Here is a 20797-nt window from a genome sequence, read left to right as displayed (position 1 = left end):
GCTGCAACAGTGCGCCGGTGACTGCCGGAGGTGCGGGCCGCGTCACCAGGAGCGCGACGCACTGGAGTGACGTGCGCTCGACTCACTGGGGAGGAGACTTAGATGGATGTGTTGGCTTGATGCTGTGGGTAGGCGTGTGTGTCCCAACGCGTTTCAGCCGAAGTCCGGCCTTTTTCAAGGGATGTTTCTAAAATCAGACATATCTCTGCATACAGTAAGCTCAACTCAGCATCTTCAGAAATTTGGGCTACACAAATGAACACCCAGTTTCATCTATTTAGCCACAAGTGGTGTTAAATTTTATATGGCCCAGAATTTCATATACATGCGTGCACTTGGATGCAAAGCACAAGCAGTGCTAAAAATCTGTTCACAAAATGGACCAGAGATTATATTTACTGATAGCAGCATTATATAATAAAGTGCCACATGTCATTGTGTAAGACCCCCTATAGACCAGCAAAGTACAGCAAATCGATGTGGCATCAATTCCACAAGTGAAAGGAACACCTCTTAGAGAGATGTAGACCCATGCCATCTGGATAGCTTCCCACAGCTCCCTGATATTTGCAGTTGCAGTATCGTGGGTCAATATGTTGGCATGTGCCTTTGTAATGGCATTAGAATGGCAATAATGCAATTGTTAAAGCCCTTAATTCTGTCCCATTTCTCCTCTAAGCAGCACATTTTGGGGTATGTATTAAACTCCATTATTTAGGAAATGTATATGTACTGTATGCATGTGCCCCTGCATTATGGGCATTGCACATAAATGAGTAGATCCCTATGTGTGTACACATTTGCTTAGGAGATGAAAGTATTCTAGTTTTTATTATTACTGTCAGACTCTAGATTGTATATTGTTTTACAGATGAAACACATTTAATTTTATATATGGATAAAACAGCCTGATGCTCCACGAGAAGCAATTAACAAAATGGATTTTGCTACAATATCCCATCATTGTATTTCAGTCATAGTTAGCAAAGTAAAGAACAAACATTGCACATTGGCACTGTTGTTAGATTGTGTCATTCATGTAAGGTAAATGTCCTACACCCTTTACTATAGTAATTTCTGATGTTTTATTTATTTTCTTTTACAGGAAACGATTCATTAACAGGCTGTACAGTGGCTCAACGAATAGGAAAAGGAAAAGATGCCACTATTATTTATAAAAGTGTTCGTCCAAAGGTTCAGAAACCCGAGCAACAGAATTGTCTCCAAAAATGCCCAGAAGAAATAGCACCGGCTCCTACTGTACCAGTTATTTATCCAGGTTATAATATCCTTATGGCACCAACTGTGTTTCAGGAGCAAGTTACTGTTCCAGAAATAAGTACATTCCATCAAAACAACCTTATTACTTTAGAGAATTTACTGACTTCGTCTATGGTGATTACATCAAAATCTATGAAAGACCCAAGACTCTTAAAGAGATGTGATCATGAATTACCAATACCAGCTGACCAGTACCCAACTGGTCATCAAACAGAAACCAATCTTTACTGTGAAAACAAGGTATCAAGTGGCAAAGAAAAGGAAGCCAGTGATGAGAATTTTGTGAGCTGTGAAAGTATTATCAAGGAAACATCACTTTACTTAAGTTTTGAGGAAAGGCGTTTATCGGACCATTTCATGAATAAAGAACAGTTGATAAAGAAATTAAAGAAGTATTCATCATTCTTGTCATTAAATAAAAAGGAGAGAGATGCAAAGGTCAAATCATTGCAAAGGTTATCTGATGAGGAAAAAGAAGTTCTCTCTAAAAGGCTATGCACATATGACAAATACTACAAAATGTTTGCAAATCAATTAAAAATTGCAAAGGGAGGCGAGAAGGTTTGTACAGCTTTATCTCCTAAAAAATTTCGAACAACTTGTTCCGAAGCAAATGTGTCTGTTAGTATGTCAGCCTGTACAACTAAAGGCAAAGAAAGTGACTATCTTCAAAACAAAAGCAATTTTGTTGCCTCAGGAACTGATAGTGTTCAAGGTGAAGGCAGTCAGTGTACACCTCAGAATGCTAACCAAATACACAAAGTCCATGCAAAGATAAAGGATATTGTAAAAGAAAATTGCACTGACAAGTCTTCAATTTACAAAAACCAAACTGTGTATAAAACTGCAGTAACTGGAAAACTAGAAGTTTCGAAGACTGACCAATCCTCTGTTGCAAATGCTAATAGTAGAAGACAATCTCCTGACATCAAAAAAGGTTGTGTATATAAAGCTGAGGCATACCCCAACAGTAAGAGTGGACCTAATCATCTAAAGAGGGCTCCAGATAAAGTGGAAACATACTTTACAGCAGGAATAAGTGGTGATTTGAAAGCAACCAGGATTGCAGATCCTCCATTGCCCCATCAGAAGTTAAACTGCCAGAAAGAGGAAGAAAAATGCATATTGAAGAAATCACTTAAAAAGAAAATACAAAAGCCAAATTTGCACAAAGGGGATACAAGCAAAGCTAAGGTATTAAAGACTCTAAAAATGTCAGCAACACAAATAACAGTAATTGATAAAAGTAATACAAGTTCGACAAAAGGGGATAGAAATGACACAAGTTCAACAAAAGTTGATGCAAGTGGCACAAGTTCAACAAAAGGTGATAGAAATGACACAAGTTCAACAAAAGTCGATACAAGTGGCACAAGTTCAACAAAAGGTGATACAAGTGGCACAAGTTCAACAAAAGGTGATAGAAATGACACAAGTTCAACAAAAGTCGATACAAGTGGCACAAGTTCAACAAAAGGTGATACAAGTGGCACAAGTTCAACAAAAGGTGATAGAAATGACACAAGTTCAACAAAAGGTGATAGAAGTGACACGAGTTCAATAAAAGGCGATACAAGTGACACAAGTTCAACAAAAGGTGATAGAAATGACACAAGTTCAAAAAAAGGTGATAGAAGTGGCACAAGTTCAACAAAAGGCGATACAAGTGGCACAAGTTCAACAAAAGGTGATAGAAATGACACAAGTTCAACAAAAGGTTATACAAGTGGTACAAGTTCAACAAAAGGTGATAGAAATGACACAAGTTCAACAAAAGGTGATAGAAGTGGCACGAGTTCAACAAAAGGCGATACAAGTGACACAAGTTCAACAAAAGGTGATAGAAATGACACAAGTTCAAAAAAAGGTGATAGAAGTGGCACAAGTTCAACAAAAGGCGATACACGTGGTACAAGTTCAACAAAAGGCGATACAAGTGGCACAAGTTCAACAAAAGGTGATAGAAATGACACAAGTTCAACAAAAGGTGATAGAAGTGGCACGAGTTCAATAAAAGGCGATACAAGTGACACAAGTTCAACAAAAGGTGATAGAAATGATACAAGTTCAACAAAAGGTGATAGAAGTGGCACAAGTTCAATAAAAGGCGATACAACTGACACCAGTTCAACAAAAGGGGATAGAAATGACACAAGTTCAACAAAAGGAAATATAAGTGGCACAAGTTCAACAAAAGGTGATACACGTGACACAAGTTCAACAAAAGGTTATAGAAGTGGCACAAGTTCAACAAAAGGGGATAGAAATGGTACAAGTATAACAAAAGGTGATAGAAGTGGCACAGGTTTAACAAAAGGTGACAAAAGTTCTAGAGGTTCAAAAGGTGATAAAAATGATACAGTTTCTATAAAAGGTGATAAAAAGTACACAGGTTCAAAAAAAGGTGATAAAAGTGATAGAGGTTCGGAAAGTGATAGCAGCAATACATGTTCTACAAAAGGTTATAAAACGGATAGAGATTCAAACGGTGATAAAAGTGATACAATTTCTACAAAAAGTGATAAGAATGACACAGGTTCAACAAATAGTGCTATAAGTGATAGAGGTTCACAAGGTGATAAAAGTTATGCAAGTTCAACAAAAGAATTGGATGCAAAAGCTACAACTGAAATGCACTGCCTTGAGTTTCATTCATCTTACGAAGTAGACAGTGGCACCAGCATTAAAGACATACGTAACCGAGACAATTCAAATAGCTCATTAGTTAATCTTCCCACACAAGACAGTGTATATAACACTTGTAGTGATGCTGATTTTATTACCACAAACATTTGTCTTGACAATGCAATTGAATCTGTACATTCAGTGGATTTGAGAGGACACATATCAACATTAGCAAATGACACCTGTGTAGATGGAGATACAATAGCTGACAATTTACACTCTGTGATTGAGTTAGAGAACAGAATAGATTGGAAAAGTATTTTTGGATTGGAAATTGAACAGATAAATTCAGCAATAGCAGACCTACAAAATCCTCCATTACGAAGAGAAAAAGATCCCAGTGGCATGAGGATCTTTCCTGATATGGAAATTACTGTTATAAACTGTCATTATGTGAGCATGGACAGTTGTGTCAAAGAAGACCTAAATAAAACAACTGAATCTTTTAATTCTGGTTTTCTAAAATGTCATGAGTCAGACATTCAGGTTGCACCAGATAATGTACTTGATTGCCAAACATCCATTGATCTAAACCCTGAACAAGTTTCTTCTTGTATCGAACCAACCAAAATGATACAGTCAGATGATAAAGATTTACTTCATAATCGTCCTACACTGGAGACAAAGACAGATTGTAATATTGATTCTGTGAAAACCTTACACACACTGAATCATCCCACAATGAAGAAGAGCTTAAATAACAAAAGGAAACCGGCAGTTCTTATTAAAAAATCTGTTAGAAGAATTAACAAGTTCTCTCAATCAGAAAAAAATATTAAGGTTGTTTTAGGTATGTTATCGGATGAGATTCCATTATGCAAGAGCAAACGCATATCTAAAAAACTAAACCGAGCGATACTTCACTTAAGAAAAGCACATAAAAGGGTTCAAAAATCTCTGCAAATTGCGGCAAAGGCTGGAGAGAGACAGACTGTACCCAAAACCTTCAATGTCCAGGAAAATGAAAATGTCAAAAACAGGAATATTGAAAGTCTTAAACAAAGTAAAGAAAGATCAGAAATGAAGCAAGTTGAAAGTTCAAACCGTGAAAGTAAAAGTAGCCAGATGATACCAACTACGAATTCTAAATCAAATGTGCTTTCCTATGAGGTTCAGCCACATAAGTCTCTTGCAGCAAATAGAAAATGTCTGACAGAGTCAACTGAATTGACTAACGGAGTATCTGCACAAGACTTATCACTTGCTAAAAGTGATTCAACTTCAGTAAAACAATTGTCACCTTCTACCTTCAAAAGCAACATTTGTTCCCCAGAAACATCTGAAGATCCTTGTGATATTTCTACTGTTGCAATGTCAAACAAAGAAAATGCAGTTCCAGTGATTTCTCCAAAAATGTCTCCTAAAAGCAAGGAGATTTGTTTTAAAAGTAGCGAAACAGATGGTAAAGATTGGAAATTACATGATGCTGTAACAAGGAGGAAATTTCCAGTTTGTTCCAAGAAGATAGTTTCGCAGATCAGGAAACAAAGCACTTCCCATGCTAAGAAATTTTCAAAATGTCTGCTTACAGACCAAAGAAAAATGATCAAAGGTGTCACAACAAAAAGTGTTAGAATGCCAAGTTCATTGTTAAAACTATCCACTATTTTGCTGAAAGCAAACAAGAAATGTTCCTTAAAATCTTTGCAAGTCTGTAAACTATTGTGCAAACAAATGCTACCTGTCTTCATTAAGTCCTTTGAGAAAAAGCAGCAGTGTGTTTTGAAAGATGTGATTGTGGATAGAAGATTGTTATTTGAGCAGAATCTCAAACCACGTTTCATGTGCGCGCTGAAGCCACAAGCTGTAGAGGCATTCCTTGAGTTGCAGATGATGATGGAAACCGATCACTTTATTGAGAATAGGATGCATTTTATGGAAGGAAGGTCCACATTTCGTAGTCTTCTCTGGTATGATAGATCTCTCTATACTGAGTTACTTAAAGGGGAGTCTGGCAATCAACAACAGACGCATTTCTATACCGCATTTCAAAATAAACTGAAGCTTGATGCATTGGCTACATTAGAGAACCATTACGCCCAACTTTCTGAGTTCCTGAATGCAATACATGCGCAGAATAGTTGTTATTATGTCTACTTGAAGTACAACAGAGAACTGACGGAATGTGAAGATGTCCTAAAGCACGAAGGTGACCATTCAGCGTTTTCGCTCTCCATTCCTTTCAGCTGTGGAGTCCATCTTGGAGATACAATAGATGATCTCGCAGCTTTGCAAAAAAGCACTTTAGAGATCATAACTACCTTCTTTAATCTACCCAAATGTGATTCAGGAAAGAAGGAACATGCATTATGTCTTTTAGAAATTATTTCGGCAAAAATTGATTTCATTAATACCTCTGTGACTACAAGTATGCAACTGTCACTCTTTGGCATTGAGCACTTACTCTTTGATGCAGCAAAAATGATGTTTTTCAGGGGGAAAAAACAATGCAGTGGCCAAAGAAAGTTAACTCTTGCAAAGGAATCTATAGCTCAGAAAAATAGCTTTGCTTTATCAAAGTTGCATGAAGTGTATTGTATCCCCATTGAGGGACCCACAATAATGGAAAAGCAAGCTGACTTGTGGGATAGGAGCTTTAATTCAAACAGTAGTCTTGGGGTTTCCCATTCACAAGATGTGTTCATTGTTGGGAAGATCATGGACCAAGCTCGGAATGCCGGTCCTAGTCTGGTAAAGCAGATGACCCAGGTCTGCAAACAGCAACTTGTGTATCAAACAAAATGCTTTCAGCTCTTACAGGAGTGTGATGTAAGTCAAGTTCTAATGACAGAAAGTAATGTATTAGAAATCACTGAAAAACAGCATCTACTCCCTACACTTTTAAAGACTGAGGCTATTGAAGCATACATTGAATTGGTAATGACATATGAAACATTGCACTTTCTGAATTGTTTAAAGTCCTCACCGAGGAGCAAAAAAAGATCTAGGGGATTACTATGGTATGATAAGTCGCTACTCTCTGACCTACTTCGTAATCAAAAAAGGCTGGTGTCTTTTTTACAAGAAGACTTGGCACCTAATATTATAGATATCATAGATAGCACAATAACAGAAATAAAGTCAGAGTTGGATGTAATCGGCAACTACCCAAATTCTGTTAATTATTCATATGCTTTACAGATAATGACTAGAGAACTTTCAGAGCTGTCGGACCTCAAAGACTATGTGTTGAAGTCTAAGTCTGCACTTAGCACATATGTCCACTTTTCCCCCAATGTCGCCTCTTTACACTTTGGAAACACATCAACAGAGCTGGACTACAACTACAAAAAGCTTTCCGATTATCTTGACATGTTAATGTCAGCGCCAAAAAAAGATTTAGGGAAAATGGCTCATACAATGAAAATATTGAAAACGATTGAACTAACAAAAGTTTTAGTTTTTAAAGCTGACCAATCTGCAGTTGATTTATTTACATGTCAGATTCTACAAAACAGAAAGAAACATGACCAAGCCATTGTACAGAAAATGCAACAGAAACGCCTACCAAATGATCAGTCTCCCAGGAAAAGGATCTACAATGGAACCGCTGCAGAGAGTACAACTTACTCCACGCCCAAAAGGCAAAAGGTTGGTGTTATTTCTGCACATGTGCATGCGCTGGGAGCGTGCAGCCACGGCGAACAGATTCCGGGTGCACACACCCATAATTGTGGCTACTACGCGGGGGATGGGTGGGATACAGCAGGCCGGGGGGACTCGCCCATGGAACGCCCAGCAGAAAACACTGGGTGTTCCCATGGAAATCGCCTGGTGATGTAGGAGCCAGGGGCGGGTAGCTGACATCACCGGATATCAGCTGCCCTTCATAATGGCCATGCACATCTAAGATTACCTCAGACCAATCTTGGATGTGCGTGCACATTCCACATTATTCGTTGGTCAGCGACCATTAAATGATGTGGGTGTACCCCCACAGCCTGCGTATGGATGTTTATGTTAAACATCCAGTCACAGCCAGTGCGTCCGAAAACACACTGCGAATGGGTGGCGGCCAGGCCAACATTCGCAAGGTGGGGTTTGGTGGACTCGTAAGGCTGCGAATTTGCAGCCTTGCGAATTAACCAGCATAACCCCCTTTATGTCAGGAACAGAATATAGCTGCTTTGAAAACATTCAGTGTTAGTGGCCATTTGATCCATCTTTAGGCAGTTTAACAGTTTTTGGAGAGCAGAAAAAAACATCCCAAATTCTTGCAGCAAAATATGTATTTCTTTCTCATGGTAGACCAGATTGACACTATTTGAGTTTAATAGGGATACATTGATGGATCTCTATGTAACTGATGTTTTCATATAGCACTTACGCAAGTGCAAATTTATGCATTTTTGCTTATGTTCACGCTATTTATAAGCCAAATGCAACTCGGGCATTTCTGTGAAATAGAACCTTTTGAGGCAAGGACTGGGCAGTGTCCTTGTGATTGCATATAACCATACAACTTGTGGAAGTGTTGTTGGTGTGTATCAACAGTCTGGTGCGATTCGTAATTGTGCACACAGGAAAGGGGATCCTATTTCTAGTTAATATCATGCACGGAATGGTATCGGGGTATCGGCGCTAGGTATGACGATGTTCACCTTTTACATTTGTGAAGTAACTCTACTCCCCTTAACCCCCCCCCCAGCCTAATCCTTCCCACCACAGCCTAACCCTTCCCCTCAAGTGCCTAACCCTAACAATCCCTTCTTAGTGCCTTACCTTAAACACCCCTACCCCGCAGCCTAAACCGAACCCTCCTTCCCCCAACATCCTACCACTTCCCAACATACTGACGATCGGGATGCCAAAAGTTGGGATTCCGGCAGCTGCATTGTGAGCGAAGTCTGTATTCCAGGTCTTCGGACGAGTCAAGATTCTGACATCTGAATTTCAACTGCCGGCATCCAGATCGCCGGTGTGCTAATCTGATCCCTTTTGCACCTAGCATGCATTGTGCAAGTGCTGAGACTACTAATGACACATAAGTAGGCTGGCATAAATTTAACAGGTGGGTTGGGTTACCACTTGCACATGCACAATCCCTCACATTAGGGTAACTGATACTCACATTAGCGTAAGGCAGTATATAATGCTTCTGCGGCTTCCCCCACTTGCAGTCATTCTGCACTCCACTCAGAATCAGCCTCTACATGTTTATGTTGACCGTTTTAAGAGATGACCAGGCACAATTTATGTTGTCTAAAAATTTTTACCAAAGTTTCCAGATATTACCATTGTTTAACATAGGTTAGGAATAAGAAACAAGAGTAATAAATGCTTTTGTTGGTTTGTGTTCAGGTCATAAAGTGTTCTGAAAAGTCTTCTGAAAAGAAAAGTGAGGAATCCAGAGTGAAACGTCGTTTAAGGTATTAAATGCAATCTAATGTTGAAGTCCCGCATTTTTGGGATCTAAAAAACGAAAATTAGATTTTTTCAATCACTGTTTTAGATTTTCTAGGTTTTGAAATTTACAGTTTACAAATTTTTTCATTGCATGAAAATAAAACACAACCGTGCAATATAATTATTTTTGAACCATACGCCTTTATTACAGATGTGCTGTAGCTTCACTTTCACCTTCCACACCTGGTGTGACAGACACTAAAAAGTTATTGTAGTTCCACAGGACGAGGTGTGGCTACATTGAAGGTGCATGGCTAAGTGTACTCATCCCTGTTTCCATAACTCCGAGAGATGCTGGCTGCCCTTGTAAACTATATGTCTGCAGTGCAGTCTTCCAAACTGACAGGAGCTGGGTGCTGCATATAATGATGTTATTGTGCAGTACCTGACTCCTGTCACTGAGCATGAGCTGGTACTTTTGCACCCACCCTTTTGATGCCACTGCACCTGCTACTGCCTTACAGCATTTTCTGCTGTGATGCGCACACATCATGGGAGCACTACGCAACATGAGGCTGCAGCCACGGCTTTTCTATGGAAGCAAATGGATTGTGCATGCATGTGTCTCGTTACTTATGGTACGCAGCAAGGCTGTAATCGGACGCAGCTGTACATAGGAATTACATATGAAAAATACTCATTCCACAGTAAATTTATATACTGTAGTTTTAACCTAAGTGACAGAATTAGGTCTTGTTAGGTTCTAATATTCAGTCATCATGTATGTATGTAGAAATTAAGTATGTTCTTCCCAGATACATATAACATAAAGGGACATTTTAATTTTAAGTGTAATGGGAAAGTATAAGAATAGGATAAAACCTAAGAATCCTGAGCTGAGTTTGTATACAATTCCATAGGGCATGGATAAAAAGAATGGAACTTTCCAGGAGTAAAGTCACTAAAGGTATTCTGGCCCCATCTCATAGAAAATTAACACACTTATCGAACGATCCTTGTAATTAAAGCTGGCTTTACATAGGGTATTGCCACTAGAACATAAGGGCCCTGTTTCTCCTTCATTCAAAAGGGGGCACTGGAATGTAGACATTTACAGTGGGTATAGAAGTGTAAGAACTGGAAGCTGGCACTTTAAATATTCCTCCCCTCTATACCCCTCCCCAACTCAGTCTTATAACCCTTTTACAACTTGGGTCAGCGGCGGTGTAAAAGGGGACAACCGGTGTCCATTCACACGAGAATCCTATCCAGGTCCTGACCAAGGTGGAACAGGGGCAGGACCTGGGTAGTGGGCACTGAAAGGATTCCAAAAGCGCGGGACACGCTTTCCGGAAGTCTTCGCACTGCATTGTAGCAAAAGACAGCAGCTGAAAGGGATGCGAGCAGACAGCGCGCACACAGGCTCCAGGTACCCCTGCTACCTGATGCTCTACAGGCCGACCCACCACAGCCCTATCCCGTATAGCACTGACAGGCAGTAGTGGCCAGTGCTGACAGGCCGTAATGGGACCAAGTGCTTAAAGGAGGGGGGTGAGTAATATTTTTTCCACTACAGTGATGTGCAGCTGGGTGGTTGGGCAATTTAACTCCCCCCTGGGCAACAAGCATGTAATCTCCCTTGGCAACAAGCTTGTACTCCCCCTGGCTATGAGCATGTAACACCCTATGGCAAAAAGCATGTAATCCCTTATGAAAATGGGCATGTAATCCCCCTGACAATGAGCATGGAAACCCTGGCATACATATTGAAAAGCAGGGCTGACCCAGGTTCAGTGTAAACAGCACAGACTCGAGTCTGACCAAGGCCTAAGTGCTATGTAAATAAGGTATGCAGCTGGTTCTGACCCTGGAAACTTCAATGTTCGAAGACCCACAAATCAAAGAATATGGATAGTACTCCAGCCTTTTCATGGTATTAAAAACGGACAGTTCGGTAGGCCCATTCTCCACTTGTCATTGCAGGTTTGGAGCAGAAACGAGTTTTTGGTGTCCTTGGACATCAAAGACGTGTACCTACATATTCCCATATGGCCACCTCATCAGAAGTATCTCAGATTCCCTTTGAGAGATCTTCATTACCAGTTCCGGCACTGCCTTTCAGCTTTTCCCCTTCCCCCAGGGTCTTTATAAAGGTCATGGCGGTTATGATGATAATTTACATTCACACAGAGATTCCCTACCTTGACAATCAACTTTTGACGGCTCCTTCACAGGATCAATGCGTCTCATCTTCTGCTGTTCCTTCAGGCATGCCTTTCAGCAGGCCTGCACCTTGGTTTCTGGAAGTTACAGATTTCGGCATTGTCAATTTTCTTTAACAAGAAAATAGCTCTTATGCCAGATGTTCAGACGTTTTTCTAGGGGTGTGCTTCAGTTGCATCCTCCGTTTGTTCCACTCACGGCTCCATGGGATTTAGATCTTGTTCTTTGCTTTCTGCAGTCATCTGTTTTTGAGCCTGTGTCCTTGCCCTAGCTTCTGACAAGTGTGTGTTGGAGTTAGGTGCTTTATCATCTCACACTCCTTATTTGATTTTCCATGCGGATAGGGCTGAAATTTGTACGTGCACGTCTTTCCTTCCTAAGGTGGTTTCGAGTTTCCATCACCCTCTGGTGGCAGCGTTTTTTTTCTAAGGCTCCTTCTGCATCTAGGTTTCTAGATGTGGTCCGAGCGCTCAGGGTCTATGTGGATAGGACTGCTTCTTTGTGGAAAACAGATGCCCTTTTTGTCTGGTATGATTGCGTTCGGCCTGGATGGCCTGCTTCTAAACAAACACTTGCTAGGAGGATTAGTTTCACTATTCGCCAAGCTTATTTGGCTGCATCTAGAGTTCCCATTAAATCCATTTCTCCAAATCCACAGGGGACACTGGATGCCCGTCTGGCGCTGTTCTTCCTGCCTGTTTTTTTTTTGTTTTTTTTTTTACTGCGGTTCTGCTTTTGTTCCGTTTCCTTGTCATTGTTCTGTTTACACCTGTTTGTGTTAGGTCAGGGTTGCCTACCCTCCCGGAATGGCCAGGAGGGTCCCGGAAATCAGGTCCCCCTCCCGGCCCCCCGGAAAGGGTGGCAATCCTCCCGAATATACCCCCCAGCTCCCGCGATGTGTCCCTCCTCTTTTTCACTCCGGGATAAAGCCCCGCCCCCCAGCCTAACAGAGCTGGCTGCCCTCTCCCGGAGAGGGCAGCTCAAAAGTCGGCAGGTATGTGTTAGGTATATGTGTCTCTGCATCAAATAAGGCTAACACTCTGAGATTCAGGGTTACTTTCTTCTATATAGTCCAAATCGAATTGAAAGTGACCCTGAATCGCACCATGTGTACAGGGCATAAGACTGAGATAGGCGAGGGATAGGCCTCTTATATCTCCATTTGGAAGCAGCTGCTGCCACCAAAAAAGCTTATCATAAAAAGATTGGTGGCAGCTGGTAATACATTAATAGAAAAGGGTGACCTCTCTGATAATCAATGTAATTTTTCCACCTCCTATTACAGGTATATAAAGCTGGGCAGCAGCTGCTCCCAAATGGAGATATAAGAGGCCTTTCCCTTTTCTATCATAGAGAACTCACCAAAGATTGTGATCTCCCACAATACCTACAAAGCCCACATATTATATAGTGGCAGCTGGCAAAACTTGGGGGGGGGTCCTGCCAAACGGGAAAGCTGACTTCCCTGAAATTCACCAGGCAACCCATTCATGCTATAGGTATATAAAGTTGGAGTGAGATCACTTATCTGGGTCAAATTAGGAACTGTTCAAGAATATTATGTTCAAAAATTCTCTGTAATACCACCTGCTGCGGCATATGTTAGGCATGTACCTAACGCCACTATATACATCATTTTTTTTTTTATTTAATGCAAGTATAAACACCATTATTTCTCACTGGTTATCCTCTAACTAAATACACTTGTTTGAATTTGTACATGGTCTCTCAGCGATGCTATATTTTATGTATGTTAATGACAAATAAGACTGTATGCTTTCTAACACTTGATGGCTTACTGTACTCAATATATGATGATTTACTGCATTGAGCAGTTTGAAACACTGTATTAATCAAACCTGCCTCATGAATTAAAAAAAAAAAAAACAGCCAGAAGGTTACTTTATATCAGACACACTGTTTCCTTTATATTAACTGTGTGAGAACTGGTTTTGAAACAAAATATTACTTTTCTCCAACTGGAGATTAGAGGCATTTGTCATTATTCATCTGCATCTGAACTTATAAGTATCACCATCTATTTATGCAGGGTGCCAATGTAACAAGTGTTATTTACTGTATTTTTGCTTTTGAATTTTCATGTGTGTCTATGTCTATACGTTTGTCTAGTACTAATTTTAAATGTATAATTAAAAATTTAATTTTAGCACACTTCATTGAAACCAGGGCACTTTCCTAGTCCCAATAAACTGATACTAGTACCTTTCCTTACGTAAGGGAGGCTTTTATTAAGCTGACCCCTAGCTGTATCCTGTTACATAACATTGAAGTGTACAATATAATATACTATTCTAACAACAAAATATTACATTATGTAATCCTTATTAAAGAGTGCCCCCCCCCCCCCCCCAAAGTATTTTTCTCCTTCAAAAGCATCTAGTATTTACCCTGCACAGAAACAAAATAACTCACACAAATCCAACTCTCTCTGCACATGTTACATCTGCCCCACCTGCAGTGCACATGGTTTTGCTCATTTTGAGAACAAACTTGTACTGCGATCAGATCTAAATAAGGGCCCATATCCACAAAAATGCCAGCGTCACTCATATTTGTTATATAAATTGAAATAAAAAATGTTTTTAAAAAGATTTTATTTCCTATATAAGATCACCATTACAAGTCATTATGGTGAATAAAAATGTATGCTTGGCAATTTTAACACCTATTTTGACAAATTCACTTGGCACTCAAATGGTTAAACATTTGTAATAGCTTAAGCAATCCTATGTTGCCACAGTATTGCAAGATGTATAAAGATAAATATATTTAGTAATAGGAGCTAATAGACAATGTTAATTGTTAATTCCATGATGTACAGTACAGTTAATATCATGGTGAATTGAAATTGAATAGTAGCACCCCCAGTTCATGAACCGTGATTTCCAACAGTTTGGTAAGCCCAATAGCTAGGTCTAAACCTGGTCTAGGAACTTTACTAGCTACTTTCTGGTACTTATTGAGGAGAGGAAGAGTATAGACCTGGGGGCAGATTTATTAAGCCTGGTGAAGTTATTAAGTGGCCAGTGATAACGCAGCTCCTAAAGGTTACAGGCTGGGTTTTGGCTGGAGCATTACCACCGGCCACTTTATTCCTTGTGCTGGGACTCTATTCTTCCCCCGGTGGTGCAGAGCCAGTTAAATGGTAAATCCCACCACCTCCAAGATTCTCATTGTTACTCATGCTATTGATCACAGCTAGGGAGGACAATGTGGGGCGGTGGCCACAGGTAGCGCCCGTGGGAACCCCCAGCGGTTTATGGGCATTCCCATGAAATTGCTGGACGTTCCCATGGAGGAGCACCATTGACGCGGGTGCCTGGGTTGGCAGCTGACATCACCGGATGTCAACTGCCTGCCCTCTTCCTGTGCAGGGGTGCCACAGATCTAAGACACCAGAGAGTCTGAGGTCTGCGAGTGCTAGTGAAATCATTTGATGGTTCGCATGCATGCGGGGAGATTCATGGTGCAGGTGGTGTTTAGATGACCTGCAGATAAAGTACAGTATACTATACTTCTTTAAGAGCAAAATATTTTTGAACATACCTCACCCTATTGTGCTTCCTGTTGTATATTTTATTATTTTATTACTGTTTTTGTTGTTGTGGATTTCATTTGGTTAATCTCAATGCCAAGTACTTTAGAATTCAACAAAATGATTTTTTGAAATAAAATGGGTTGTTGTATACATTCCCCGAAGGAACATAAGATGCTATTTAACGGAAAAAGTTGCAAAACAGATGCCCAGGGCTACAGAGTCACAAGGAGCTCACGCATTATTTATAACGTGACTTGTGTGACATGTGTCACACATCTGTACTTGAAATTAATTCTCATAGTTTTATTAATATTTGTTTTAACATCTGTTTCAGAGCAAAATCACCAACTGGATTTCGTACTACTGCTTTCCAACTTACCAACCAAAGTCCTGTAAAAAACAGTCCTGCAAAAGATTCTGTAAAAAAGAGTCATATGAAAGACTCACCACAAAAGGAAAGCAAAGCACTTGTCAAGTCAAGTAAAAAAAGTAAAGAACAAGAATATGTAAAAGATATATTCACTGCTGTAGAGATCAACAAAACAAGCGAGAATGACTCCAAATCACACCCATCATCACCCCAAGGCTTCATTAATAGATCACAGTGTTTTTCTTCCTTCGCTAGATCACCAGAAGCTTTAGCTAGATCTCCAGATGAGCATTCTAAAGACCAGGCTGTGGCTGATGGTACTCTTACTGCCAATCCTTGTGCTGAATCCATCATGTCCACTGGACCAGATCTTAAAAATGTCAGTGAACCGTCTGATGCCCATACTATCATAATGAAAGATAAGTTACTGAGGAAAAAAGACACCTTTCCAACTGAACCTTTAAGATCTGACAGTGTGAGTAGTATGGATGAATGTTCCATAGACTCAAACACATCAGAGAAACCAAAGAACCAGGATGAAGTAAATCCTGTTACTGAAGTTGAAGAAGGGAAACAAGGAAATAATTCTCAAACTGAGCAGCTGCCACATAACCCTCCAGAGTGGAACAACCAGCCAGTGCCACCAATGAGCAGCCAATACCCCCAGTACCCAGGGTCTGCCAATCCTTGGCAGTATTCATTATATTTATGGTATCAGAATGCCAGTAATGCTAGTGTGATGTCTCAGGGGTACCATGGAATGTCCTACAATACACAACAGGCTAATCCTTATAACCAGACATCTGCATTTCCTGTACTACAAAATGCTTATGCTACAGGCCAGCAATATGCTAACTACCCTGGCCAGATGCTGGCACAGATGTATCCAACTTCCAGTCCTTTTGGAGCCACTATGTCATACAGCTACACTGATAATTCCTCTGCTTCAAAACAGAATTCAGTGCCAAATTCATACGCTTACAGTTCCGGAGCGAGTTCTGGGTGGCCATGGCGTAAGTAAATATAATGTCTACTATTATTATTATTATTATTATTATTATTATTATTATTATATTTTTATTTATAAGGCGTCACAAGTAGTCGCAGCGCCATACATATACTATAAGTTATTTAAAACTCCGAAAAGACATTTATGACAAATCAATATTAATTGGTATTTTTCCATGATACAGGCACATAATCCCAAATTGGGAGAGTAGACTTCTGGGTTCTGCACCATCTATTGCAGCCCTTTACATCAATGCTTTGCTTTCTCACATAGAAAGAGAATCAGAAAGTGAGATATTTTGACAAGAGTTTCCCATTTTTTTTAAAGCGGCAATAATTTACATGGCAAAATCAATCATTGCCGCTTTTAAAAAAATGGCAAAACTGTCCTAAAAATCTCTCACTTTCTGATTCGCACACCCTATTACATCTGGCCCTATATTAGCCACAAGCTGTCCTGCATTTGTTAGTGTAGGAAATGATTTTGTTAATTGTTCCCTAACGTAATGGGGGAAATTTACTAAAGGAAATTTGTAAAAAATAGGTGTATTTGTATTTAGAAATACACTTATTTTTGACATTTACTATCCCAAAAATACGGCAATTTGTATTGATAGCAGATCAATACGAATACAAATTGCCGTATTTTCGGGATAGTAAATGTCAAAAATAAGTGTATTTCTAAATACAAATACACCTATTTTTTTACAAATTTCCTTTAGTAAATTTCCCCCAATGTTGCAAAAATAAGAAAAGTAACTAACAAGCACCATACATTTTTCTCCAGTTTAATGTGTTTTTGTTTATCTTGTAATTGAATTTGAAGTTTCTTTACCACCTTTTTCAGTATACTTAGGGCTTGATTCAGATGCGACCGCAAACTGCACACTAATTCCATGTTCACATAGTTTAGCAATTATTTGTTACTGCGCAGTAAAATCACAAACCTTCTACAACACATGCATTCACTGAGTATAAGCAGAAAGGTGTTGTTGCGTATTGGTCTGATACTATCAGAATCGGGTGGTCAAGTGATGGGCATTAGTGGGAGGTGACTTGAAGTGAAAGCAAAATTTAATGGGCATGTAATGGAAGTGTCTATAGGAGGGGTGATGGAGGGGGGCATGGAGAACACACAACTATATAGGCCCAGCAGGTCAGGAGGCCCCACTCAGCTCAAAAATATAAAGCATGTTTACAACATAATCACAGAAGGAGGAAGTGACCAAAACTTGAAGACAGCCGCTCAGACTGGGGGAGAGTATGTTTCGTACCCTAAGCAGGGAAGGGTTCTTTATGGTGAGGGCAGTAAAGACGTGAAACTCCCCACCTTATGAGGTGGTGATAGCAGATAAACTAACCAAATTTAAGAAAAAGTTGGACAAGTACTTGATGGGTAATAACATTTGGGGCTTTAATCATCACGTTATGGTCTCTCGTGAGAGAACACTGGCGATGCCGATATTGATAGACACTATTCATCAATCTCAGACAGCGACGTGGGGATGGGCATTGCTGACACTACACTGCTACACTGATGTAGGAACAATTTTAAGCGACTTTGCCAAACTGAGCAAAGTCACTTCGAAAATGCCTTACTATCAGCATGTGTGTAGGCCCTATTAGTCTGCTATAGAGGTGAGGATCAGCATACTGTTAAGCTTTAATTATAGAAAAAATGGATATTCTAAGGACAGATGTGTGGTAAGATAAGTGGCATGTCTCATCCTTGGGTGACATTTGTTTTAGGTTAGAATCAAAATGCGTGCTAGAATCAAAATGCGTAGTGACTTTATATATAAAGGGAATTTAGTGTAGGGCCCTACAGTGCATCCAGAAAGTATTCACAGCGCTTCACTTTTTCCAGATTTTATGTTACAGCCTTATTTCTTCTAAATGGAATAAATTCTTTTACTCTAGTGAGGGCATCCAAAGCTATTTTAGTTTGGTGAACTGATTTGATTTATGGGTTAGAAGCCTCCTAGGTTCCAGCTAAGGGTAGGGGCACATAAGTACAATCTGTTAGACAGGTAGTAGTGCAGACTTATTTCTTTGGACTCCGTTGTCATCCCATTGGCACTAAGTACTATTGCCTGTAGAATAATTGGTTACTGCTATGACCTGTTAATATATTTTTGCTATCTTTTGCATATATTTATATTCAACTTCTTTTTGCAGAGTCTTGGCAGTAATATGCTGCAGAAGAAAAGGCAATGTCAAGTAATGGCACTCCTCTACAATGTATATAGCCTTGTCTATGCCAAGTATATTAGAAGCTTCAGGAGCACTTATGTTTTTTAAGTCTATCCAAATAATTTTTACTGTTTGCTAAGTATTTAGTATTTTTACAAGTATTTTTGTATATGTTTGCATTAAAGTTGGAATATAACTCCAGTATTTCTTTTTTGGAAAGCAAGATATACTTATTTTTATATGTTTTATAATGTTCTTATACAAGAGGTTTTCTCAGGGCACTTTGAGACATTTGTCTTTTGTTACTTACTGTTTTATAAATGTGTTCTGTAGCATCTCATTTTGATGTTTTTATATTTATTAGAATAAAATGTGAATTTGTCGGTATGTCGAAGTGGCAATTGTCCCTCTTTTATGCTATTTGCTTGAGCAATTTTTGGAAAATGCCCTTGTTTTGCGTTCCAAGTGGAAACACCTGGAGAATTGGAACATTGAACCCTAAACTAATGTATACAACTACTGATAGAACTGAAAGAAACGGGTCTGTCCCAGAAGACCACTGTTAATCATTGCTGCCCATGTGAATGGAAGCTGGATATAAGCACAGGAGTCAAGACAGGGGAATTAAAAGAGCTCAGATGAACAACCCATATGGCAGTAGATAAAAATGGAATGTAAATAGTAAACCAGCTGTAATATTTATAGGTTATAAGTTACTGGGTGAACTGAACTTGTGCTATACATGATTTACCTGTGTTGTTGGTAGTTTAAGGATTATTAAAATATTATATTAAATTATATTATCTCATGTTTTATTCACCTTAACTTGCACATATCATTAGTTCATTCTTTTTTGTTGTTATTGCATATGCCATATGGTATTTCTTTATCAACATAAAAAATACAGTAATTGCAATAAAAAGTAATTAATGGGGGTAAGTCTTCAGCTGATACTATGATCAGAGGGCATTTGGACCTACTTTATAAATGTGGAAAATTTGGAACCAGTAATAATAGGGATCATTGCTTCCTATGCCAATACAGAGTTACCATTAACATCGGAAGCAATCTGATAGAGCTGAAAGGAAAGGCTGTTTGTCATTGTTGTCCATGTGAATGACAGCTTGTAACAAAAGTATTGACTCTGTCAACATAGAAATAGCTGGAGTGACTGACAATGTATTTTTTCCCAAGACACGTCCAGCCACAAATATTTACTGTGTTGCCAATAAAACAACGTATTTCATAACACACTTTGGTGTCAATCCTATTGTGCGCAAAGGGTGCCATTCGCCATTGCCATGGTATTTTAACACCGGCAATGGCACCCTAAATCCCACCCTTTGTGAGCAGCAAGTACGGTACTTGTTTCCTAGAACGGCCACAATCGTGAGTGATCGTGGCTCTTAATTAAGGGACACGATCCTCACGATGTGGCCGATTTTTTACAATTTTTTCCCTTTGATTGACAGAAATCGGGTCAATCGGTCGGTCGCGACCAATTAAAATCGGCCGCGATGCGACCGACCGATTGACCCGATTTTTCCATAGACTTCAATGTTAAAAAATCTTTTAACATTGAAATCGGGAGGATCTTGTCGGTCTTGTGCCATTATAATGGCACAAGATGAGATGGACTTGATTAAGTCCATCTCACATAGGGAAAAATGATAAAAAAGGTGAAATGGGCCAATATGACCCATTTCACATTTTTTATGTGCCCGCCATGACCCCACGATAGACGTCAACCCGAAGCGTGGCGAGCGCAGCGAGCCCGCGAGGGGCGGCGGTGCGCGTCCTCCGACCTTTTCATTCCCCTACTATCCACTAGGGCGTGGAGTGAGAATAGAATAGTGTGGCGAGCGCAGCGAGCCACCGAGCCCGAAGCGTGGCGAGCGTAGCGAGCCCCGCGAGGGGACGCGTATACCTGTGAAGTTATACGCGTCCCCTCGCGGGGCTCGCTGCGCTCGCCACGCTTCGGGCTCGGTGGCTCGCTGCGCTCGCCACACTATTCTATTCTCACTCCACGCCCTAGTGGATAGTAGGGGAATGAAAAGGTCGGAGGACGCGCACCGCCGCCCCTCGCGGGCTCGCTGCGCTCGCCACGCTTCGGGTTGACGTCTATCGTGGGG

At 40.0% G+C, this 20797-nt stretch overlaps 1 protein-coding gene across 11 annotated transcripts in view; it reads left to right on the top strand.

The window, feature by feature from the left end:
• The window catches only part of TEX15 (testis expressed 15, meiosis and synapsis associated), an 86861-nt gene extending 67398 nt beyond the window's left edge, over positions 1-19463 (top strand). For 10 of the 11 annotated variants that reach the window (XM_083175040.1, XM_083175032.1, XM_083175016.1 and 7 more), the window contains 4 exons: positions 1106-7557; positions 9268-9335; positions 15429-16477; positions 18651-19463. In XM_083175040.1, the coding sequence (XP_083031166.1) occupies positions 1106-7557; positions 9268-9335; positions 15429-16477; positions 18651-18664 (7583 nt within the window). In that variant the 3' untranslated portion in view covers positions 18665-19463. The remainder of the gene's footprint in view (positions 1-1105; positions 7558-9267; positions 9336-15428; positions 16478-18650) is intronic. The other variant, XM_083175054.1, reaches the window with a different exon arrangement.
• The last annotated feature ends 1334 nt before the right edge of the window (positions 19464-20797 follow it).

The sequence above is a fragment of the Crinia signifera genome, chromosome 1, assembly GCF_055691185.1.
Source record: "Crinia signifera chromosome 1, ASM5569118v1, whole genome shotgun sequence".
NCBI lineage: Eukaryota > Metazoa > Chordata > Amphibia > Anura > Myobatrachidae > Crinia > Crinia signifera.
Note: the sequence above shows the minus strand (reverse complement) of the source record. Positions and strands in the feature narration are given on the sequence as shown.